This window comes from Marmota marmota, unplaced genomic scaffold, assembly GCF_001458135.2.
Source record: "Marmota marmota marmota unplaced genomic scaffold, marMar, whole genome shotgun sequence".
NCBI lineage: Eukaryota > Metazoa > Chordata > Mammalia > Rodentia > Sciuridae > Marmota > Marmota marmota.
The window spans coordinates 22,604,164-22,630,041 of record NW_026000221.1 but is presented as its reverse complement, the minus strand read 5'-3'; the positions used below and the strand labels follow the sequence as shown (position 1 = coordinate 22,630,041).

Below are 25,878 nucleotides of genomic sequence, written 5' to 3'. Positions count from 1 at the left end.
AGGTGAGTGGCGGGGCGCGGGTGACCGAGGAGGGCGGCCTGCGGGAAAGGGGGCAGCCCCCCGGGGGCGTCCGAGGGCCGCGGGTCTGGGGGTGGAGGACGCTGCGGGCGGGAGAAGCGCAGGTGCGGAGGAGGCAGGTCTGAGAGGAGCCTCTGGAGGCCAAGAGGCTGAGCGGGCGGAGACCCACCTTGCCCGAGCTGGGCGATCCGGCTGGATTGGACGTGAGGGAGGTGGTGGAGGCAGACCTACCTCGGGAGAGTGGGCTTGGGGAAGGGTTTTTTTTTTTTTTTTTCCTTTTGCCTTGGGATGAGTAAGGAGGGAGAAGGCTGGGAGTTAGAACAGGTAAGGCTGGAATGATCTAGCTGAGCTGGGACATCCCGGCTAGAAATTCAGAATCGAGAAAGAGGGGTGACTTATTAGACGTATCCGTTTAGGGCGTTTGAGGGTTTCCCATCTTCCATCAGCTTTCACCCAAACATTTTTTCCTAGATTCCAGGATGAGGGGGAGCCACTGTTAAAAGTAGCTGTTCCCACAAAGGAAATTTGCTTTCCTTCCCTTATCTGATAAAGGACTGCTTTTACGCAGTCTCGCTTTTTGGACTTCCTCTTGATGAAATTATTGATTGAAGAATAAGATAGACTCTACAAGATATACTTGTCCTGTGTGTCCTGCAGGGGAATAATTTTTTAATTTTTATTTTCTTTCCCTGTCTGTCTCACAGATTTCATTATTTTGGATTGAAGGAGTGTAATTTTGAATTCTTTTTGTATGCACAGCTGAGACTATTGTGCTGTCCTGTGAGGGCAGGTTTAGTGCTGAGCTAAGCAGTATGGGATGGTAGGATAATGGGAGGTAGATGTCTGGTTGAAAAGAGTATGAGAAAGGAAGAGAAAGGAAGGGTCGTGGTAATACCTCCTTGTAAAGAAACTAGTTTGAAAGTTGATCTGTGTCTTTAAATGGACAGATGTTCCCTTGGTAGCTTGACATGACTGCAGCACTTCTAAATACTTTGACCATTCACGATTAAATTTAGTCAGATCAGTCATGTGTAAATGGAAAGTATGTTCACCTATTGGCTTCCTATTTTGGAACAAGGTTCAATGTGGCGTACTTATAAATATTTGTATTGCACCTACAGTAGATTACTAATTTTGGTGTGTGTTGTTGTTGTTGTTGTCTGTTTTTAATCACCTGGTCTGTGACTGTTTAGAATGGCTTTGAAAGGACTCTTATAAGAGCTGTGGTAGATTGGAGAGGCACTAGTCTTAGAAGACTTAGGCATTAATATTAGCAGTGTGACTTGGCCAAGTCACTTAATCTCCCTGAACTATTCATCTATTAAATTGAAATAATAAACCTCAAAGGAAGGTTAGAATTAAGTGAGATAGTGTATGCTGATCTTAATATTGATCATTATGCTATTAGTTGTCTATAAATTATATATATTATTAAAATTCGCTTAGATTGAATGAGTTGAACATGGTCTGATCATTAAATTTTTTAAATCTCTCTTGATGAATGATACCAAAGATGTTGGAATGGCTTGAATGTTCTGGGTAAAGATGAAAAAAAAATTTTTTTATTTTTATTTTATTTTATTTTTTTGGTGTGGGAGATTGAACCCGGAGACACTTAACCCCTGAGCCACATCCTTAGCCAGTAAAGAGTAATGGCTGAGAACAGTATTGTCTGTATTATTTATTTTAAAGGATGGACATACTTTCATTCAAGAATGACAAATTAATACTTAAGAGGATTTAGTCAGATTCAAATCAGACAATGAATGATGACTAGTGTCTTACTTAAGAACTGTTGTCACTTTTGGAACTCATTATAGGGCTTAATTTCATCCCTGGTCCATTTTTTGACTACTTAAGAGTTTGTTATTTTGTGGCATGGAAAAAAAGTAGCTTCCTTTTTATGTCCTCAATTGAGAGCAGAATTGAAATGAGCTTTTGGTTGTAATTTGGGGGCCATTCATTCAGACCAAAAATATTTGTTGAATGCCTCTACTAGGTGTAGTGCTAATATCTGAGGATAGAGCAGTGAGCTACAGAAATACGGCCTGCTCATCTAACGCTTATGTTTCACTGAGAAAGTTAAAAAACAAGTACAAAATATATAATTCCATGTGTTAGTGCAATAAAGGCCAAACAAGATCTCTCCTAGTAATAGTTCTGGAGCTCCTCCATGTCTTGTTTATTCATAATTTATCTTACAGAAAATAGAATGATAGCTAAGTTTTACTGTATTCATAAGTCAGTTTTTCAGGTGAAGAAATTTAACAGGGTTAGTTCTGGTCCCAGGGATGGTGGAGTACTAGTAGCTTAAACTGAACAAATCTTCTCATAGATTACAATGATTAGTCCTATAAGAAACTATATGAAGGTACTCTGGAGAAAAAAAAAAAAAAAAGACAGAAACTGGAGGAGATTTGTTCCTATACTGTGTGAAATTTCCCTGTGTCCCCTCTTTTTTTCCCCAGGGTTCTCTCTTGATACCATGGGAGGGATTGGTAGAAAGCTTCAGTCTTATTGGTCTTTTGTGCAAGAGGACAGAGAACAGAGTTCATGGCAGTCAGAGCGACTAGAAATTGAGGAAGGAAGTACCAGAAAGGAGGAAGCTAGAGAGGAAGGAGCCCCTTAATTGGCATGTAAATTCCTCCTACATTCTCAGCAGATCCCTAAACTATATTTGCACAAGAGCCTTCAGGGATTCTGGAAGGAAGGAAAAACTAGAAGGATAAAGAAGCTGATCACACATGCCAACCATGCCTCCCCTGTGGTGGTTACAGGGAAAAGAATAAGGTTGGGACTCCATCAGAGAACCATTCCCAGAGAAATGTCATCAATCTGCCCTGGCTGGTGGCTGCCTGCATGACTACATTTGCAAGGCTTCTTTGGACCTGCAGTGGGGCTCATCCAGCACAGCCTTTTCTCAGTGTGTTTTGAAAAACGATCAGAGGCACTTGTTTAACATTACAGCTGCCCACATATTTAGACATCGAACTGAACACTTTAAAAGAGTTCCTGGGTCAAAAAAGAAATCACCAGTGAAAATTTTAAAATGTTTAAAACTAAATAGAAAATGAAAATCCAAAATACCAAAATTATGGGATTCAGGGAAAGCAATGTATAGAGGTAAATGAACAGATTTAAATACTTAAATAACAGTTTTAAAAGTAATGATTTTAAGTTCTCACTTCCAGAAGCTAGAAGGATGATAAATTACACAAGAAGTAACTCAAAGCAAGAACATGAATACAAGAGATGAAATTGAAAGCAAACCACAAGGAAAGTCAACTAATTCAAACGTTTGGTTGGTATACTAATAAAATAGAATAAGTTAAGAAAATTGTTATATCCCCACCAAGACTGATAAATGAGAAAATACAAATTACCAATATCAGGAATGAAAAAAACATATTTCGTTACAGATTAAATGACTATTAAGAGATTATTATCAAAACTTGAAACATGTAGGAAAGGACAAGAATCCATCCAGTACAACAAAATGAATAGAAGAACTAGAAAATGTGACTAGATCTTTATGAAAGAATTTGAATTGCACACACACATTTAAAGAAAACTCCTTGCCAAGATTATTTCACTTTATAAATTCTGTCAGACTTTTAAGAGCACAATAAAACACTTACACAAGTTCTTTCAGAAAGTAGAGAAGGGTGGAATACTTCCCAACAAGTTTTATGTGGTTAGCATCACCTCAATACCAAAATCTGAAAAAGATATTACAAGAAAAGAAAATTATAGACCAATATCTCTCATGGTTTTAGATATAAGATCTCTTAACAAAATGTCATCAGGTCAAATACAACAATATTTGGGAAGTATAATATATCACATATATTCCAAGTTTGATTTGTCTCAGTAATCCAAGGTTAATTTAACATACCAAAATTTCAATTTCAGTGTAATTTACCTTGTTAGCAGAATATATAGTAAAAATCTATGATCTTCTCAGATACAGAAATTTTGTTGCTCACTTGATAAAATTCAACACCCACTGATGATAATAAAAAAATGTTCTCAATAAAGGAGGAATAAAAGGAAACTTTTAACTTGAAACAGGATATTTATGAAGTACTTCCTATTAATATAATGGTTTCCCCAAAGGTTGGGAACAAGGCAATTATCTTGTTCACCATTTCTATTCAGCACTGAACTAGGGGTGCTAGTCAGTGCAATAAGACAAGAAAAAGTAAAGAAAGCATAGACCAGAAAGAAAAGTGTACACCTGTCTTTATTCAGAGATGAGCACATGGTTGTGTATAAAGAACTTTCTAAGGAATCTACAAAACAACTAACCACTAGAACTAATAAATCAAGTTGGCTAGGTCATAGGAAATAAGATCAGAACTTAAAATCAATTTTATGTCTATACCCCACGAGGATACAGTTGTAAAATGAAATTAAATAATCGCATGTATAATAACAATAACAATAATAAGAATAAAATGACCTTACATACTTAATGCTTTTAACCAAGACCTTGTAAGACTACTACACTGAAAACAACAAAATATTGCTGTTAGAAATTAATGAAGACTCATGTAAGTGGAAAAAATAAATCATGTTTATGAACCGTCAGAACCAATGTTATTAAGAGGACAGTTCCTTCCAGATTTGTCTATAGATTTATTGAAATCCCAATAAAAATCCTAACAGATTTGATTGTGTCTGGCAAGCTGATAAATTAATTCTGAAATTTATGTGGAAGTGTAAAGGATCTAGAATACCTTACTCCCCAGAAAATGTTGAAGCAGAAAAAGTTGTATGTCACATACAACCTGATTTCAAGATTTATTTCAAAATAACACTAATTAGACAGTTGGGTGTCGACAGAAGGATAGATGAATGAATAGATTATATTTGTTCATACTCATAGGTCTATGCTCTTGATAAAACTCATATAGAGTTTAAAAGAGATGCCTTTTATTTTATGTAAATTGTCCCTTAACAAGTTGATTTTTCAAAAAACTACCAACAACAATGATTGGCCAGGATATACAGCAATGTAATTCTCACACACTGCCAGGGATACTTTAAAATGATACAACTACTTTGGAAAACTGTTAGTTCCTTATAACGTTAATTAACATCTATGGCTGAGCAATTCCACTCCTAGAAAACTGAAGACATATATTTACAGAAAGGCGTGTTTCAGAGTGTTCACAGTGGCTTTATCAGTGAACAGATCATCAAAGGGTTATACAGTGGGATAATACTCTGCAGTCCAAAAGAATGAATTACTGTTATGCAAAACAACACAGTTGAACCAAGAAATATGTTAAGTGGAGGGAGCATGCCATATAAGGTTACGTCACATGATTCCATTTGTGTGACATTCAAGAACACATCCGTCTAAGCAGTGGTGACAGAAATTCATCCTCTGTTGCCCAAGAGCATAGGCAGGGACTGGAAGAGGCACAAGCTGGCTTTCCAGAGTGGTAGGTATGTTCCATGTGTTGACTTGGGTGGCAATTACATGAGTACATGCCGATCAAGATCAAGGTCACTGAATTACACAGTGAAGACCTGACCTTTTTCTTTTATGTATGTTTGAACCAGACATACACATGCACTCAAATAACTTGGCAGAGATCAGGTAACTAGAATACTTTTTGCATTTTTTATAAGTTATTTGATGACATAGAGCTAGTAGAGATAGAAAGAGGCACTGTTAGATAGTGTAATTTTTTATGTAAAAAAAAAAGACAGTGCATTATACCTAAGGAGAATTTATTTCACTTGAAAGGCAATGTGGTATAAGCAAAGGCCACCAAACTGGGTTCAGATCCTGGTTCTGCCATTTACTAACTATATGATCTTATTAAGTAATTTAATTTAACCCTCTGTACCACTTCTGTCTTTGACATCAGATTGCAGTTAAATGAATTACTATGTGCCAGTGTTTACAGCCTGAGCCTGTAGGAAGCATTCATGTATGATTTGCTGTTCTTATTTGCATTACTTATTTTTTCTTTTATTTTCTCCTCCTCCATCTGCTTATTGTTGGGGCCGGCAGGCATATTCAATAGCACACTCACTTTCTCGTACTCTGGTGCCTCCATTCACATTCTTCCTTCAACCTGTAGCTGTCAAATAACACTTTCTCCCTCTTATCTTGCTAGTACTTGCTTGTCTTGCAAGACCATTCAGCACCTCCTCCAGGAAGCTTTCCCTGACTGCCAAATCAGACACCCCTTTCTCTGTCCCCTCAGCCTCTCCATTCACTCTGGTCAGTGTACAGATCAAGCTCTCTTCAGGTTTTCATCACTATTTCTTCAGTATGTGATTGGCTTTGTGAGGTCAAACGCCATGGCTTTTCTTCTCTGTTTACATTCTAATGTGGGCAGCACAGTACCCAGATCATCTGTGGGTAGATGCATGAATAGCATTAAGCTTTCCTATTGCGTGTTTCAGCTCCATAGCAACATGTTAAAATGACGTCATTCGATCTGTTTTTATCCACTTTGACTTTCAGGCTTTCCTTCTTGGAATCATCCTGCTCCCACTTCGAGTCATTTTGATTGGATTGCTTTTCTTATTATCTTGGCCATTTGCCGCCGCCTTCATAGCTTGCTGTCCCGAGAAGCCGACTTACCCAGTGACCGACTGGAGACGGTAAGAAACACGTCGTCCAGATATCAGGTAGATCCAGATGACAAAAAATCACTGATGAGTATTTTTATTTAACTTACCCAAATTTAATAATTCATTTCTTTGATAAAACGGACCTTAATTTATGTAGAAATTACTGCCCAAACACATTTCTGTTAATCATCTGTTGACGTTATGATTTTCTTATGTTAAAAGACTTTGTTTTCTGAATTATTGCCAAAATGATAATCCTAGTGACACATGCTGTAATCCCAGTGGTTTGGGAGGCTGAGGCAGGAGGATTGCAAGTTTAAAGCTAGCCTCAGCAATTTACAAAGGCCCTAAGCTACTTAATGAAATCCTGTCTCTAAATAAAATGGGAAAAAAAGGGCCGGGGTGGTACTGGGGATGATGTGGCTCAGTGGTTAAGCGCTCCTGAGCTCAATCCCTGGTACAAAGAGAGAGAGAGAGAGAGAGAGAGAGAGAGAGAGAGAGAGAGAGATCGATCCCCGTTTCTGATAGTCAATCAGTATACCTGCATATATTTCTTTATTTTTAATTTTTATACAGTGCTGAGAATCAAACCCAGTGCCTTACATGTGCAGGCGAGCACTCTACCACCTGAGCTACAACCCCAGCACCAGTATACCTGCAAATATTGCAACTGTAAAACCGTTTGCTATATTTTGCTTTTCCTATTTTCACAATTGCTTTGGTCTCCCCACAGTAACAAAATGATTTCTGCAGGGACATATAAGTGTATCAATTATATTATTTTTCCTTAATTTCTTTAGTGATTATCATTAATACAGATTAATCATTAATGCAGTCTAACTCTTCCAGATGTTAACATTTTATGTTAGACTTCCTTTCTGCCACAGTTAGGTTGGCATCAAGAACAGACTAATCCTAATGAATGAAGCTGCTGATGAACGTTCATCGGGTTGGGCAGAGCCAAATGGTCGCCACCTGTGTGTCATCAACATTGGGCTTCCTGATGTGGATTCCAAATCCATAGATCTGTTTTAGGACACTAGCGAACTCTCTTGAAATTTTGTACCGATTTTCCTTCCCCATCACACAAGGATATGTTCCTTAATCCAAATCTCAAATGTGGATACATCCGCCAAAATTTTGAGAAATACTGTTCTAGAAACTTTTAAGGATGTGCAGTTTTCTGTTCAGTGCATGTTCTAGTGAACTAATGTCAATATCAAACATGAGGCTGGTTTGAAGTGGAGATGAACCCCATGCTGGCAGATCATGATGCTCTGTGTCATAACTCAAGACAACACTTCAAGGGACGTTTTTCATGATTCTCCAATTTTTTTCAGATTATCTTTTTGGTTTCTATTGTTTCTATTCTTATGTAAGCCTAGGAGGATGGGAGAAGTAGCCTTCAGAATCCAAAAAATAAATATAATAAATAGTAGAAAATAAAGTTTTACCTTTCTCTGTGAAAATAGTTATCACTAACTCCCCTCAAAGTCTGTGGCCTCAAACTTGAATGTTTAAAACATTTAAATGTCAGTGTCTAATGGCTCTGAATAGGGGATACTTGGAAATGTTTGAAAGTTGGTGAAGGGGTGCACTTCATACCCATTATGAATAGAGATTTCCTGTCCAAACTAAAGGGGAAGAGGAGAGCTGTGTTATTTCCGGAGCTCTTTGGAAAAGTACTTTGGTTTTCTGTGTCTCACTTTTTGCTAAGAAATAAAAGTCACAGACTTCCCCAGAGGCTAGCTGCTGATAATTCCTCTGTATTATTACCAGAAAGTAGACGTAGGTCAGAAGCCCATTTTTGATTGCTCTCCTTAGATACCTTGCGAGCAGTATGCAGTCACCCCTCCACATCTGCAGATTCAACCAACTGTGGATCAAAGATATCGGAAATATACATCTGTACTGAACAAGTGCAGACTCTTTTGCTTGCTATTATTCCCTATACAATGCAGTTTACTACCTATTTACGTAGCAATTACATGAATTAGATCTTATAAATAGGCTGAGGCAATTTAAAATCAAGGTTATACGCAGATATCATTATATACCATATTATTTAAAAGGCATGAGCATTTGAAGACTTTTTATCCACAAGGGTTGCCCATGGATACCAAGGGACAACTGTGCATATTTTATTTTACTTATCATGAAAAGCTGTATGCTTAATTCATTTATGAAAATCTCCAGTCTGTGTTTGTGCTCCTGGGAATCTGCTTGGGTTTCCTCCTCCGGCAAGCTTATCAAGTCAGAGATTTCTTTTACCTGTCTTGGGTGTCCACCATGGGCCCAGGCAGGATTTTAATGAATGAATTAGTCTCCCGTGGCAGAATCTTTTTAAAAAGTAAACAACTAGATTTCTGGAATCCCTTAGGTGCTTCTCTGGTCCATGGAAGTAAGATGGTAAATTCATTTCTGAAGTTGTTTTCAAGATACAAATTTATTTCCTGAAGCATGGGGGTTGCTGGGGAGCAAAGCCAGGGCCTTCAGGCACTTCAGCAAGCACTCTGTCATGAGCTATGTCCCCAACCCCTACTTCTGAAGATTCGTGATGATGTCAAAGGGCTAAGCAATGCAGATGAGATTTGCTTCTAAAAATTATTCCTAAAGTAATTCTGAGGACAAATTCAGGTGAAGGGTCTAAAAGTGTTGAGGAGATAGCAGCATTTTCATGACACAAATAGAGATTCCTAAGTTGGCTACTTTTGAAGGGCAGTACTGATTTGGTTATCTCAGTGGGGAACATGTGTTAATTAAAAATAAATTTTATTTATTTTTTTTGTAGTAGGGATTAAACCCAAGTATACTTTACCATTGAGATACTTCCTCAGTTTTTAATTTTTTTTTTTTTTAATTTTGAGACAGGATCTCATGAAGTTTCTTAGGGTCTAGTTAAGTTTCTGAGGCTAACCTCCAACTTATGTTCCTCCTGCCTCAGCCTCCCAAGACGCTGGGATTACAGTTCTGTGTTGCCTCACCCAGCTAAAATTCATTTTTATCACTTTATAGTCACAGAGTAATGGAGACATTTAATAGCTACATATCCTGGGGAAAATTACTTCTCCATGCCTCACTATTGTCACCTGTAAAATTGGGATAGTAACAAATAATACCTACTTTTCAATAGATTAGGCCAAGAATAGTGACTGGCACCTACAGTAAGCAGTTCCCTGTAAGTGTTAGCTATTCATCTCCCGAGCTTGTATTTTAAAATGCAATTCTTTGACACGTTTTTTTTTTTCTTGTATTTTAGAGTGAAGCCATGCTGCTTAACTTCGATCAGCAAAGCTAATTATGTCTTTTCTGCATTTATTTTCAAAGGACAGTTACTCACTTGGTTTTGAGATATCTGGGTTACGCCCTCTACTTTTCCATGGGATTTAAAGTGAGTGTGAAAGGAAAGGCTGCGAGCGCTTTGGAAGCACCCATTTTTGTTGTCGCCCCTCATTCGTCCTTCTTTGATGGGATTGCCTGTATTGTGTCTGGACTGCCTTCGTTGGTGTCTCGGTATGAAACTGTCCAGATCCCTATGATTGGCAGTAAGTACTTGAAAGGTAACAGATGAAATATTTTCATGCTTATGCTTGAAATTAAAATAATCATATTGGGAGTTTTTTGATAAATTTTTTAAAAAAATTTTAAAATATTTCAACATATTTCTTCTTATAATTAGGTCCTATATGGAAAGAATGAATTTATGAAAAAAGGCTAGACTTTATTAATCTATAGCCTCATCATTCTTTTTAATACCTATTTTTATTATCATATCATCCTGTCTTGTTCTTATTTATGGCTGGGGAAGACCAGTGTTCAAATACTGGACATGCTGATTCTTGTTTTTTGTTTTGTTTTATTTATTTAATTATTTATTTTTAGAGAGAATTGAACCAATGCACAGTTTACGTGCTTTTTCATGAATTTCTGTTCAGGGTGTTAGGCTGATAGGCGTACGGAGTCTTTTCTCCAAACTCTTGTTTTCTTCCTGGTTACCCTGGGAGTCTCCTTGAGGTACCTCTGAAAATCATGGTGAGGAACAGTCAGCGCTTCCTGCCATAAGAAATAATGAAGCAAGTGAAGTGTTTTTCCCATCAGATACTTTGGTCCCTCCCTAAGGAATCAGTCTCCAAGTCACAGCCCCCAGTTGTCCAGGATTCTCTCTCAGGTGACAAGGGAGAGGGGGTGAAGGTGGCCCCTGTGCTCTGCAGAAGTGGTAGCAGTCCTAGAAGCTGTGTCCTTCAGCCCAGGCACTTTGTTTCTTGACTGTAACCCGTGCTTTATGTAATGTGTTTTTATCTTCCTGGAAAGTGTGTAGCAATAAGCTTTTGCTAAATGGAGGCTTATTTTGCGTGTGGTTGGAAGCTGTCGAGAACACTTGACTTTTTGAAAATTTCAGTAAAATATGTAAAGTTGCCTTCTACTTATGTGCACTGTAAATTTAGATAATCATTTTTCAAAATATTCCTAAAATTCAACACGACAATCTTGAATATTCCAAAGGTTTAATGTCTGTCGAGGCAGAAGACCATTGGGGAGAAAAATTGTATTTGCCTCTTTTCATATTATCCGCTCTCCACATACTTCTGTTACATTAATGAAATCTGTAAAAAAAAAAAATTTTTTGTAGTTGTAGATGGGCAGAATACCTTTATTTTATTTATTTATTTTTATGGGGTGCTGAAAATTGAACCCAGTACCTCACACCTGCTAGGCAAGTGCTCTGCCACTGAGCCACAACCCCAGCCCATGAGATCTTTTTAGATATAACTGTCCACCTCTCTTTTTGAAATTAGAAACTAAGTTCTAATAAACTTTGCAGTATTTTTTAGTTTTTTCTTTGCTATCATTTTAGTTTTCCATAAAATTTGTCTTATGTTTTATCCTATACTATTGCTATGCTGGCTTTAGTCAAAAAAATGCTTGGTTGGATTTTTTCTTCATCTTAAAGGTCTCTTACGGGCCGTGCAGCCAGTGTTGGTGTCCCGTGTGGATCCGGATTCCCGAAAGAACACAATAAATGAAATAATAAAGCGAGCGACCTCCGGAGGGGAATGGCCCCAGGTAAAAGGCAGCCATATTGAGTTGACTCCCCATCTGTAGACTTTCTTGTGTGGATCCACAGGTGCTAACATCTGTGGACACCTACACCAGGTGTCTTCAGCACGATGGATGCAGAGTGAATGAACTAGTGAGTAATCAGAAGTCTGCCTCTGCGTGAGCTCCTTCATGGACTTCACTGTGTTATCCTTGTTATCTGCCAGACTCTTCAGCCAAATTTTACTTCCCCATCATAAAACGTGATTTTTCTATCTCTGAATTTAATCCCCATGAATTAATATGACTATATCGTATAATTTAGTGTATGAAATTCCAAAGCCCCATTATATTCAACAGTATGTTGGGTTCACTGAAAAAATGGTGCAGATCTTTCATCTTTTCTTTTTTGGGGTACTAGGAATTGAATTCAGGGGCACTCAACCACTGAGCCACATTCCCAGCCCTGTTTTGTATTTTATTTAGAGATAGGGTCTCACTGAGTTGCTGAGTACCTCACTTTTACTGAGGCTGGCTTTGAACTCGTGATTCTCCTGCCTCAGCCTCCAGAGCCACTGGGATTACAGGTGTGCACCACCTCGCCCCGCCAGCTCTTTCATCTTTTCTGAAGTATATTTAGGTGGTGCTTCTCAGTTCAGAGGGTGTCTCAAAATCACCCATAAGGCTTGGTCAGCCTCACCGTCTCTGCAGCCCTTCCTCACAGTGCTGGCTGAGGATTAGGGAGGGCAGTATTTATTGCATGGTAATGTCCCTTGATCTTTGTCCAGATGACAACAGATGACCTCTAGCACACTGATGGTCCTGCAGAGGTCATGCAAACGTTAAAGTACCAAAGGAGTGTGGCTGACCAGGAGGCTTTAGAAACCAAGGCTTCTGAGGAACAATTTAAACAGTGATTGAGAAGAATAGCATTTGTAATTAGGGTTTGATTTTTCTCTTTGGATCAAAAAGTATATCTGCAATAAGTAGGTGGGAGGTGAAAGGTAGATTTCACCTCATTTTGGTTGTTTTGAGGAAGAACTTTCTTTCTGTCCAGAGGAAGAATAGTCTTGCTTTGGGATCTCTAGAATTTTCTGGCATTGGCTGAGCAACCGCTATTCCAGGGCGGGAGTGGGCGGGTGGGGTTATTGTAGAAAACATTCCAACATTACTGTTGCTGGGTGACCTAATGCCCCTTCCAGCTCTGAGGTTTTATGGTTCATTCCATGGCTGCTCCTTGTTAGTTATGGAGTTGTAGAATTTCCACTGAATACAACAACCCATTTTTTAGTTTGGAGGATGGAATCACACTGCATGTATAATAATTTTTATTTTAGAAATAACCTGTAATTATAGCAATTTAACTCAATAATCTTTTCCCTCTCTGTTATAAAATACATATTACTAACTGCGTTGAGTGCAAGAATTTTACTTTTATTTGATGTTCTTAGCACTTGGCTCATAACTAAATTTTAAAAGCTTCAGGAAACCAAGATGCCATCTAGTCGGGTTAATGGAGGAACTAATCATACTTCTTGTTCTCCACATGGAAAACATAAAGAGATACATTAAAAGCTAAAACATATCCTCAAAAAATAGATAATACGTTGTATTCCATCCATCGGCTAAGTCAGGTCAGCATGAAGCAATTTTCTCCTTTGTCCTCAAGACCTCTGTGAACTCTGTTGTGGGAGTGAACATCATTTAATGGGAAAACTGAGACAAAGTAGGTGGTTATTTGGGTAAGGATGTGTAGCTGCAAGGAGGGAATTTAATATGCTTTGCCTAGTGTATACTTTGACCAAGACTTACAGCCTCTGTATTTCTTTTAAATTTATTCAGATCATTGGTAAAAACCATCATTCAGAAAAATGTAGTATGTTTGTAAATTAAGCATATTCTCCATTCAAAGCTTAAATTCATTTTCTAAGAACCTAAATGGCTTAACTGTATTTCTCTTAGAAGAAAATTGAATAATCTGGTTTGAGCTTTCAGTAGAATCAAGAGTTAGCTTTTTATTTCATTTTTGTTTTTGAAGCATTCGAAGCTGTTTGTGAAGTCATAAGAAAGCGAATAAGAGGTAATCTATTCATTAGGCTGAAATATTAAATCTATTCCTTTTCTCCCAAGATACTAGTTTTCCCAGAAGGTACTTGTACTAATCGTTCCTGTTTGATTACTTTTAAACCAGGTGAGATAAATTAATTTATGTATTATAACAAAGTAGTGTGGAAGATTTCTCAAATGATTATAGATAGCAGTACACAAAGTAATGCTTTAGATTGCTCTGAGCATTTCCTTTTTTTCTGATAAAAAGTTTTTTATGTGATTCCACAGAACTTAACTCCTTCACTTTCTCTTTTGGTATCATAACCTCTTCTTTCTTATAGTGTGTGTGTGTGTGTGTGTGTGTGTGTATGTGTGTGTGTGTATCTACACACACAAACTGTAGATAATTTTCTTTTCCTCCAAGGAACACTTGCATATCCCCAGGGTCCTCTGATGTGAAGTGGAGTCCCTGTTTTATTATGGCTTTTCAAATGCCCTCCGTGATTCATTCCCTTTTGAATACTGGGCAGGTGGTCCTGAGCATAACTCTTGACCCTTTTTTAAAGGTTTTGTTTGGCTGCTCGAATCTACATCCCCGAAGTGATAGCTCACTTCTGGCAACTGTGGTAGTTTTCACTTCAAGGAGTTGTCTTTATCTTTATCTAGATATTCTTATTTCTCTTCATCTTGATTTTGTCATTACTGCTTTGTAAACAAATCTTGTTGAATAATAGGTACTTGGGAAATGCACACAAATAAGGAACGAAATATGTAAATGCCTTCAGCACAGGATTAAATATTTGCTTGACTGATTCATAATTTTAAAAATTCCTCATTTTAGTAAACACTAGGCATTTGCCAACACATGCAATAGATTCTGTGATCTGTACTTGTAAGCCATCAGCGTACTTACAGCATTTATAATTGATTTTTTTTCTTATTGTAAAATTTTTATTCATATGAAAACCGTATGACAAAATTTCAATGTGGTTCCAGGAGCCTTCATTCCGGGAGTCCCCGTGCAGCCCATCCTCCTCAGATACCCCAACAAGCTGGTAAGCACAGTGTTCTGTGGGAGCAATTTAAATATTCCAAACAACCTCCTGCTCTCAGACCCCTTTTCCTGTGTGAATAAGGAAAAGAATAGATGAAGGTGAAGGAATCAGCAAGTTCATTCTGCTTGCCGTGGCTGGTTTTCAAGATAGGCACATTGTTGATACCAATATTAAATATTGTTTTATTATTATGAAGCTTCAGGAAGACATTTCTTAGCCTCTGTTGTCACTGTCTGATTAAATCCCAGATGTAGGGTCTCACTGGACAGGATAGTAGAACTTTGTAATTTTAATTAAGCCTAGAAGGAGACTTTTCCTGATTTAGAGGTCATTACTGATGGAGAAGGGTTGATACAGCAGGATAAATTTGAGAGAAGCTTGATCTTTAATTACTGGCTCAGTACTTATGAGCTGTGTGACCCGTGGCTGGTAGCTTGATGAAATAAGGAAATATATGAAAGCACTTAACACCCTGCTCAAAGTCCAGAGTTAGCTCAGGAAATGCTGTTTTCCACACAGCTGGGTATGTTGTTGTTCTCCAGATGTAGATCGTGCCACTGTTTCCCAAAGACTTTGGGGGGGAATGCTTTGGTTCTGAAAGGACTTTGTTTGCTAGAGAATTTATATAAAAAGCAGGAGATAACTGTTAGCTATCTACACTATTTAAGATTGAGAATTCTCCAAAAACTTAACACCAAAAATACAAACAAATAAATAACGCAATTAGTAAACTGGCCAAAGAACTAAACACATGCTGGGCTCAGTGGTGCACACCTATAATCCCAGCGGCTCAGGAGGCTGAGGCAGGATCTCAAGTTCAAAGCCAGCCTAACCAAAAGCGAGGTGCTAAGCAACTCAGTGAGACCCTGTCTCTAAATAAAAAATACAAAATAGGGCTGGGGATATGGCTTGGTGGTCGAGTGCCCCTGAGTTCAATCCCCGGTACTGCCTCCCCCAAAATTTAAAAAATGAATAAATTTAAAAAAGAACTAAACAGACATGTGTCAAAAGAAGAAATACAATTTGCCAACAAATATATGAAAAAATATTCACAATACAAATCAAAACTGCATTGTGATTCCATCTCACTCCATTCAGAATGGCAGTTATCAAGAATACAAATAATAATGTATTGGCAAGAATGTGGGGGGAAGGTACACTCATATATTATTGGTGGAACTGCAAATTACTACAGTCACTCTGGAAAGCAATATGAGATTTCTCAAAAAACTGAGAATGGAATCACCATATGACCTAGCTATCCCACTCCTTGGTATGTCCAAAAGACCTAAAATCAGCATACTATAGGGTACAGCCTCATCAAAATTTATAGCAGCACAGTTCACAACAGCAAGCTATGGAGCCAACCTAGCTGCATTTTAATGGATGGATGGATAAAGAAAATGTATAACTCAGCCTTAAGAAAGAATGAAATTAGGGCATTTGCTGGTGAATGGATGGAACTGGGGACGGTCATGCTAGGTGGAGTAAGCCAGATTCAGATACTCAAAGGTCAAATGTTCTCTCATATGTGAGAGGTAGTCCAAGATGGCAGGGGGTAGTGGGGGAAGGAGAAAGAAAGGGAAATAGGGGATACCATCAAAATAGAAGAAAGATCAGTGGAGTAGATGACAGGGATTGAGGAGGCAGGAGAAGGGACGGGGCAAGGGAACAAGAGTGGAGTGAATCTGACCCAACCTTCCCGTGTGCATATGTGAATATACCACAGTGAGTCTCACCATCATGTCTATCCACAAAGACACTGGAAAAAAACCCTAAAGGTAAAAAGCAGAAAGATTAGTAGAGGGAAGGGAACAGGGGAAGGAGGAGGAGAGGGAAAGGGAAAATACTGGGGACTGAATTAGAGCAAATTATATTCCATACTTTTATAATTATGTCAAAATGAATCCTAATGTTGTGTATAACTAAAAAGAGTCAGTTACAAAAAGAATATTAAAAAAGATTAACAGTTCTCCATCAATCCATCTTTCTATTCAGTGGCTGTTTTCTCAACCTTGGAAAAATGAAATTAAAATAAAAAAACAAAATTAGAACCATCAAATTTTTGCTCGTTGCACCTCTGTTTATAGGTTGATTTTTTTTTCTGTATACTCAAATTCTTTCAATATGCATTACTTTAATCTTTTCTCCCAAATAACCCCTTCCTTTTTTTTTTGAACTGTTTATTGTAAATAAACTGTATTCTGTTTATTGTAAGAAAATTCATTTTCTAGATATGTTCATATTGGGAGAAAATAGCTAAGCATGTGTACTAGTTTTTATAAAAATTCAGAATAATTTTTTCCACAAAAAGATCCATAGTGACATAGGAAGATGGGTATTTTGCTATGTAGAGACATATTCTAAGATTTCATAGGTCAGTTCACCACTTTTAATAATAATGTGCTTGTTTCATTTTTCAATGCATTATTTTTAATTTCAGGAAAAGTATACATGAATCCCAATATTAAAATGAGGTCTTTGGGGCTGGGGTTGTAGCTCAGTGGTAGAGCACTTTCCTCATATGTGTGAGGGTTCAACCCTCAGCACCACATAAAATAAGTAAGTAAATAAATAAAGGTATTGTGACATCTATAACTAAATTTTTTTTTAAAAAATTAAGTCTTTCAACCAGAAATATGAAAGATTGTGCTCTATATGTATAATAAGAAGTGTAATGCATTCTGCTGTCATATATAAATTTTTAAAAATTACATAAAAATGTTCATCATAAAAAAAAGATAAGGTCTTTGTTTTATTCGATATTTTCCTTCTGAAATAACTACTTGAATACTTTTGTCATTGTAGGATACTGTGACCTGGACATGGCAAGGATATACATTGTAAGTCATCTCTGTCTGTGATTAGCTTAAATACATTTTACTTCAGGGAAGAAAATAAAAGATCATTTATTTCTTCTTTAAAACAAAAAATAAAGATTTGAACCAGAGTCTTAAGTACCTGATGTCTGCAGAGAGCATCATGACTTCGCCCAGTAACCCCTGGTATCTCCCATGTGGAGAATTCTAGCCAATGTTCAAATGGGCCTCAAGGTTTTTATTTTCTTATTTTTCTGTTTCCTCAAGTTTTTGTCTTCTGACTTGTAAGGAGCATTGCAGTGACCAGTTTCCATCATATTTGGCTTGAGTTTTGCACTTTCATTTCCATTGCAGATTGAGCATCCTCTAGGGTCTGCATCGAGACTTTACCACCCTGTTTTAAGCAGTTCAGATCACATTAGTTGCACGTCCTGCGATAGCTGGGATGTGTTTGATGTAAGTTGAGAAACCAGCTCACTGGGATTTCAGTTCCGTTCTTGGATTTTGAAAGTGCAGGGATCAGCAGTTTCTCTAAGCACTTGAGTGAGGACAGCAACAGTTTCACTATTAACCAAGCTAAAAATGGGCTTTGAAAAAGAACAGAACCTGTAGAACCGCACTTTGCTTCAAGATCTTTTGTTTAGTTCCCCTTGTAAAGTCTGATAGGTGATGACCACTTGGAAATATTTAAAAGGAAATCATCATTTGCCTTCAAGGACTCTGCCAGATTCTTTGAAATAATACATTTTAATGAGAATGGGTGACGAATGGGTCAGTGGAATAACCCTTCGCACATGTGAAACAATTACGGTCCTGTTATGCTTCCGTAAGGGATGTGTAGACAGTACATTATCCTCTACTTTGTAAGAAATCTGTTTATTATTAGACTTCATGCCACCATGATTTTGAGTAGCTGGTTCTTAGCTTTTATGCAAGAGAGAATTAGGAGAAATAAGTAGCGTCACGAACATTTTAGAAATAGATGTTCCTAAAAATCGGGTGGGTACATATTTATACTTCCTGATGTGTGTCATCTTTCGGGCCTTTCCAAATTTAGTTCCCTATAGAGATAGTGACTCTGGGTTCATGGTGTGGTCAGTATGGTTTTTTTGGGGGGTGTGGGTTACATAACAGTTCAAGCTGACATTAATCAAATAAATTGCTTTCTGGAGAGGGAATGGGATAGAAAATAAAGTGGCTTATTCTAGTCTTCTAACCTGGGAAGATGTGATAAAGGAAAAAAGAAAACAAGAGAGTGAATTCAGGAAACTGAAAAAAGATACTTGAAGAATCAGGGATTTCTTAGGACTTATAAACAAACAAAATCTTTAAAAAGCACAATTTTGTGTTTTCCAAATGCCACATTTTGAGACCCTGTCCCAAAATGATAACATATTTAATGGAAGTGGTTAATTTACTTCCGAAATTTCTTGTTTTAACTGAAGTTCTTGTTTGACCCATCACTTCCTCAAGTATGTCTCTTAAAGTAATTTTTACAAATAAACAGTATTTAAATTCCTTTCTAGCAGAAAAGGGTTGATTGGTCATTTTGTTAAACATATAGTCTAATCCACTCTGCCTGATTTCTGGATCAGCTGACTAATGAGGCTAAATTAAAAAAAATCCCACAGAAATCTTTCCCAGGGGTTCCAAAAATTGTCTTTGAAGAGGTAGCTAACCACTTTCAAGAAACAGTGCTATACTCAGGAGCTTCCCTAAAAATGTGCCTTTGGATAGCTTCTCCAGCAGCTTAGGCCTTTGAGTCGTTGTTGTCAAGGAAACTTCAAATTGGGGGTTTACACTGCTGAGCTGTGGTTCTGACTCACAAATGCATATTTGGTATGGCATTTGGTATTTTAACTTTAAAATGGTTGTCTCAGTCCAAGAAGTTTTTGACCTGTGGTGTAGCATTTATATGCACTTATAGCATTATAGTAAATATATGTATATAAACATAAATGTGTGTGTGTGTGTGTGTGTGTGTATATATATATATGTATATATATATATATATATTTGCATGTGAATTAAGTGTTCTGTGGTGGCGTTCTTGTGTAGAGAAAGTCTGTGGAGTAACATTAGATGCTACTTGTATTACCACATAAAGATATAGCCCTCTCTTTTTTACTTTTCAGCATCCAGCTTTGTGTGCTGACTTTCTGCCAGCCCTTCACAAAGGTGGAAATCGAGGTAAGTTATTCAAAATATAACCTTGGAACTTGAGATTTGGCTTTTCCTTTAATTTTGAATTTCTGGTCTGGAGAGACCAGATGTGAAGTTTTACCACCTTTAAAATAAGCTCTGTCTTTCTGGGCATGGTGGTGCACACCTATAATCTCAGCAACTCAGGAAACTGAGGTAGGAGCATTGCAAGTTTGAGGCCAGCCTCAGCAACTTAGCCAGGCCCTGCTTCAAAAAAAAAAAAAAGGTGGAGAAAGAAGCTCAGTAGTGAAGCACCCCTAGTTCAATCATATAAATCCATACTGTCAAACCGAACCCATGGAATCCTGTTAGGGAAACACCTCTAATCTAACTTCTGGAAACTTCTAAGATGTAACAACCCTGGCTGGACAGATTTGCGTCCCCTGATCACATCTCTTATGCCTTCAGTGCTGACCTCTACCAGGCTGAACCTTGTGCTTCTGCTCTCTGACAAAAGGAGAGGGGGAGCCCACAGTAGCTGGTGGAGCCCACAAGTCCTGGAAGAGGAGGTCTGTGAAAATCAGGGGGAGAGCTAAGAAGGCAGAAGCTCCCCCTTACAGTGTCATTCCACATGGGGAGCCTAAGGCAGTCCTGCTGGGAGGTGGCGGTCTGGTCTCTTGGTGTGAGTTTCAGTGGCAGATGGGGAGCTACAGAGTAAGGAGAACATTTGGAAAATTCTGGCCAGATCTTTAAGACTCTGGAGGTTGGTTTTAGGTACCAAGTGATACCCTCAGGGAACTGCTAAAGAGGGTTAGAATATTGGGTCTGAAAACACTTGCCTTGTTTCTAATTGCATTCCTGTATTAAGAGAATGAAAACCTTCAATTTGCATATGTAATACAGAGCTCTGGATGTGGGTCTGTGGAATTTAATTCATAACAGGTCTATTTTGCTTTGTTGGCTGGTTTAGCCACTCAGCCATTTAGAAATTGTCAGTAATTCCAGATGATATAGGAGAGCAAATTATATTTCAGAATGAGTTTAACTTCAGTGAAATGTTCCTTGAGATTTGCATGTTGCTTGCCTTCCTTGAAACTGTTAGTTTTATTTCACACCATTTGTTTTAAAACCAGCTCAGCATCTCAGCATGACAAAAAAACATAGTACCAGCTCTTGGATGTTTCTAGGAGAAAACAACAACTAATCCGTGCCCTTCAGGAAGTACCAGGGTAAACAAAATGGGTTAGGTCTCTTTTCTCAGTACTTTTTAGGGCCTTTGAAATATTGGACCGCAGAAGCCATTTTTCTCTGGATATCATCTGAAACCAATGTTTCATAGAGTATATTTCAGGAAGCCCCAGATCATACAATTCCTAGATACCCTGAGCACAGATCTTTCTTTTGCAATAGCTGCTCAGGTAGTCTAGTCCAGTTCTCCTTTTCTAAATGAACAATAAAGCCCATAGTTAAAATAGCCATGCTGTCTTCTCTGCAAATGTGAAAGATGTCACTCTCTCTCTCTCTCACACACACACACACCTACACACACACCTCTGTTCTTTCCTCCAAATTGACCACTCTCCAGCTAAAACAAGACCTAGCAACAGATGTGGAAGTGCACAAGAACTGTACCCCTTTGTTCTGCACAAGTGTCAGCGGTCAAACTACATTACAACAGAGGTATGTAAATTCCTCATTTTTGCCCTGACTGCTATTACCACATTTCCTTTCTGTGTCGTGACTTTCTTTCTTTCTTCTTAAAATGACAATATTTGCATTCTCCAGCTGCTTCTGAGACCTGTTTAGATAATATCTTCTGGCCAAAGAAAAGAATATACTCTTTGTTCTGTAACTTCAGGAACAAAATGGCTTTCAGCCGGTTGAAAACAGTTGACTCAGTGGGGATTTGATGTATTTGAATTGTGGTGTGGGGTGAGAGGGTGGGAGTTTAGGGACTTCACTTTAGTCATCTTCTTTTAATTATTATGTAATTATTTTTACAATGCTGCCTTTCACCCGACAACTCCAATTACTTTATGATATCTGAATATTTAAATTCCCCACTGTTCAGATATAACTAAAAAGTGTATCTAAGCAGCCCTCAGTCCCTGAGTCTGTCCACGCCCTGGCTCAGGCTGTGAGCAGCTGGGCCTTGCCGCTGAGGTCCATCTCTTCCAGCACGTCTGTGGAGGCAGAACTTGAGCCTCCCACATAGAGGTTGGTTTGAGGTCTCTGTTCTTTTTGTTCCCGTTTCAGTGTCTTGGTGGTTGGGAGTGCTCCCCTCTTTTCTCTTTTACTTTAAAAGTGACCGAAATCCTTGTTACTGTTTTAGACACACACTTAGAACTTCTTGAATACTAGATAAACCTAATTCAAGGTGTATCACTCGAGAAGATAGTCTTAAGTTTGTGCCTTGTACAGTGAACTTTGAGAGGATTATTAAAGAGCTCTTCTAGACACTCTTAATTTTGTGAGTCACAGGACATCTCAGAATATCGACGTGTCCTTTAGTTTCACACGTCTCTAGTCAGGAATGATGATTACCAAACTCTTCACTTGTTTGAAATCTAGTGAATATAATAGACAGGGAATTTTCTTATCTCCTTTTCTCCATCCCTCTCTGCTTCACCAACAGAGAGATTTATTTTTGGAAAAGATATTATTTTATTGACTCTTGGGTATTAAAAAGGTAAGTTCCAAACCTCATGCCCTGTGGAACTGTTCTGGGCATCCTTGAGCAATGACGACTGTGAAATGATTCACTGAAAATTACCCTTTGAATAGTAACATTGCAAAGTGGAAAAGTGATCACCTCATCAAGCAGCCACCTCACGGCCACATGTGTTCTCTGTGCCTGTAAGCCAAGAGTTTATCAGGGCATTGGGAATAAGTTAGCCAGCAAGAAGCATTGCAAAATATGGCAGAAATTAAGAGCCTCCTAGAGGACTTGACAAGAGAGGGTTGGTGGTAAGTCAGACCATGGGGCCACCAGCCAGTTTCTGAATGCAAGCTTGACTTCTTTATGGGCTGTATCTCAGGATGCATTCAAAGTATGTTAGAAGCCACTCAGTGTATTACAGATGCATTAAAATGATTTATCTGTCGGCATGTAGACATATTTGGCTTTGTAAAATTCCTTTACAAAGCTCTTAGGGGGCTTATAGTGGCTGGCATTAGGCCCAAAATCCTGCTGAGCAATTCATTGCCTTCAGTAATAGAAAGGAATTCTTTTCTCATTTGAAAAGAATATCTGATTTAGGAAAGGACTGTAGTTAATAATGAGTGTTATGGTCAGCACCTATACAGATAAGTCACTTTTTTCTTTTTTCTATTTATTTTATTTTTTTTGGGGGGGGGTGGTGCCAGGGATTAAACTCAAGGCATTCAACCACTGAGCCCCATCCCCAGCCCAATTTTGTATTTTATTTAGAGACAGGGTCTCACTGAGTTGCTTAGTGCCTTGCTGTTGCTGAGTCTGGCTTTGAACTCAAGATCCCTCTGCCTCAGCCTCCTGAGCCACTGGGATTATAGGCGTGTGCCACTGTGTCCAGCTGTTTATTTTATTTATTTTTGTGTGAGGGTATGGTGCTGAGACTGAACCCAGGGCCTTGGGCATGCTAGGCAAGCATCCTATCACTGAGCCACATTCCCAGCCCTATATGTCACTTTTTTAGTCTTCAAAGAACCAGTTACATAAGGAAGGTCAAAACAGTTGTGTCTCTCCCTCAACAATGAGGGCATACTCTGAGGAAGGTGTTGTTGGGCGGTTTTGTCCACTTGCAAACATAGAGTACACTTGCACAGACCTAGATGGGAGCCTACTACACTCCTGAGAGATGGGGAATATATTGGCTGGTGCATGCTCACCACAGACTTGTGTTTCATGTTCCTGTGCTGAACACAGTGGGTGGTTTAACAGTGCTAAGTACTTGCAAATCTAAACGCAGAAAAGGTGCAATAAAAATACAGTATCAAAGATTTTCTTAAAAAGGTACATCTCTATGAGGCACTTGAGTAGAGCTTACAGGAGTAGAAATCTGGGTGAGTCATTGGGTTGCTGTAGACTTATCAAAATAACCAGATACACTAAGAATTGTTTGTAATTTTGAATCTAAAATAAACCTTTTAGACAACTTCCATCTTACAACTACACGCTCCCCGCCACCATCCCCACCCCAATACATACTGTTCTAACCAAGCTAATTTCTTCTGGACTTGGTTAAAATGTATGAATACTAGTAGAGAATGGAGCATTGTAAATAGAGTATTTATTAGCTGGCAGTTCTGTTCCAGTTCTGTTACTGCCTACCTGTTTTGTGCTCAAGAAAATTACTTCAACCTCCCTAAGCCTGTGTTCTCTCTGGACCATGGTTACAGTAGTATCTGTTCTGTAGGGTCACGGGGACTTAATAAGGTTTCTTATGTGCTGCGTGTGGCAAGTGTTCAGTGCCTGTTAGCTTTTATTTCCCTTCTCATCTGGATGTATCTCTCTCTTCTTTGAGGGAAGAAGCATCGAATTACTCATAAATATCTTCCTTCTTTTGCATTTTCTGTCTTTGAAGACTTTAAGAAAAATCACAGGAAGAATTAGAACCACACATGTGTTAAGATTGATCTTCTAAATTCTTTTCTAATAGAAGAAAAAAGAAAAGATTGAACAGAGGGTCATCGCTCATCAGTCTGTCTGTTCCCACTCGTCATTTATTTAGCAGAGAGGAATGTGCTTGATGTGGTCAAGACACATTGAATAAACGAGTTTTCTGAGCACTGATGTCCAGGCCTGGCTCTGGTTAGTGGGAGCTGTAAATATCTTGTGCTGTTTAAGGCCCAAGAGGAGGTGGGGGACTATGGGGCCAAAAGCATGATCTAGAGGTGTTACTATGGGAAATGTGTCAGCTAGTCTGGTCCTCACCTGGGAAGGGTGGTACAGTTAAGGGGGTGTGGGGGCGGGAGAGCCGTCTCAGGTGCAGTAGCAAAGGGAATAGAAGTTCCCAGAGACCATCGTCTTTCAGAAATCGGAAGTGGCCTGCTGCTGGCCAGGGAGGGTGAGGTCAAGGTGGGATTGCAACCTGAGAGGCAGCAGCAGCAGCAGGTGTGACTTCCTGTAGCTTCCCTCCCCTGTCTCTAACAGGAGGGAGAGGGTGGGATCCAAGGGGTCTGTGGTGGTCTCTGTAGGTGGGCAGAAGTGAGAGTGTCCAGGTGACAGAGAGGCTCTAGGAAGTGCCTGTCACCCACACCCAGGCAGATGTTGCCAGAGGAGGGCGGGTAAGAAGGGGTGAATAGTCCTGGTGTGACCATGACGTTGTTGCAGTCTGTGAGGGACTAGATGAGGGGAGAAGCAGTGCTCATGGCCGATGGGGACGCTGACTGAGGAAGAGGTGAGGGTCACGTTTGCTTCCATGGCTGAGGTGGAATTGAGAAAAGTGTAGCTAGATGAAGTGACTCTGTGATAAGGTGTCACATGGGCCATCAGTGTGAGTACTGAGCATGATGAGAGAAGATGGAGGAGGAAGGGAAAGTTGGGGTCCTGCAGTCCTTGGGGTATTTATTTAACTGTGCACTAAGGGCCATACCAGGTAGTAGCAATCAAGTTCTCCTCTTTTTGGCTAATCTTCCTCTCCAAATAAGGGGCGTGTGTTCACGCTATGAATCTTGAATGACTTGGTACAAAATGGAAATGTAGTCTGGAGGGCCAGATTTTATCCTAGGAGAGGGGACTCTTTATTAGAGTTTCCACTGAATTGCTTCTCAGGAGGCATGGTGCCCTCAGGGCCCAAGAGGGTCCAACCCAGGCTTTTAGTTATTTTATACTCCAGTTGGAATGTATTTCCTCAAAAAATAAAATACCTTGCCAATATGAGAGTAATTAAAAATCATTTTATGGAAAATATTGCCTGCACGCATAGAAACCAGGCCCACAGCTCGCAGTATGATGTTTGGTTAACCGTGTAAGCAGCCATTTATTTTTCAGGGTTTTCAGTGTGCTTTTATGACCTATAAATCAAGTACATTATAAATAGTCACTTGGCTTTTTTAAAAAATGAAGAATTATTTGGCATTGAAAACTTTCTTCCTTATACCATTTTGCAGGAGATTTTATGAGCATTGATTTTCAACCAACTTTCTCCTTCCTTGAGCTTCCTACTAAAGCAAATAGAAAA

General features: G+C 38.8%; 1 protein-coding gene across 4 annotated transcripts in view; it reads left to right on the top strand.

Moving 5' to 3' along the window:
* The first annotated feature begins 6,466 nt into the window (after positions 1–6,466).
* Positions 6,467–25,878, top strand: part of Lpcat2 (lysophosphatidylcholine acyltransferase 2) — a 54,104-nt gene continuing 34,692 nt past the window's right edge. The window contains exons 1-7 of one of the 4 annotated variants that reach the window (XM_015488728.2): positions 6,467–6,645; positions 9,943–10,175; positions 11,567–11,679; positions 13,783–13,843; positions 14,698–14,756; positions 17,565–17,599; positions 19,711–19,765. In XM_015488728.2, coding sequence (XP_015344214.1) covers positions 9,995–10,175; positions 11,567–11,679; positions 13,783–13,843; positions 14,698–14,756; positions 17,565–17,599; positions 19,711–19,765 — 504 coding nt within the window. In that variant the 5' untranslated portion in view covers positions 6,467–6,645; positions 9,943–9,994. Of the gene's footprint in view, positions 6,646–9,942; positions 10,176–11,566; positions 11,680–13,690; positions 13,733–13,782; positions 13,844–14,697; positions 14,757–17,564; positions 17,600–19,710; positions 19,766–25,878 lie in introns of those variants that run through there. The other 3 variants (XM_048792171.1, XM_048792173.1, XM_048792172.1) reach the window with 3 other exon arrangements.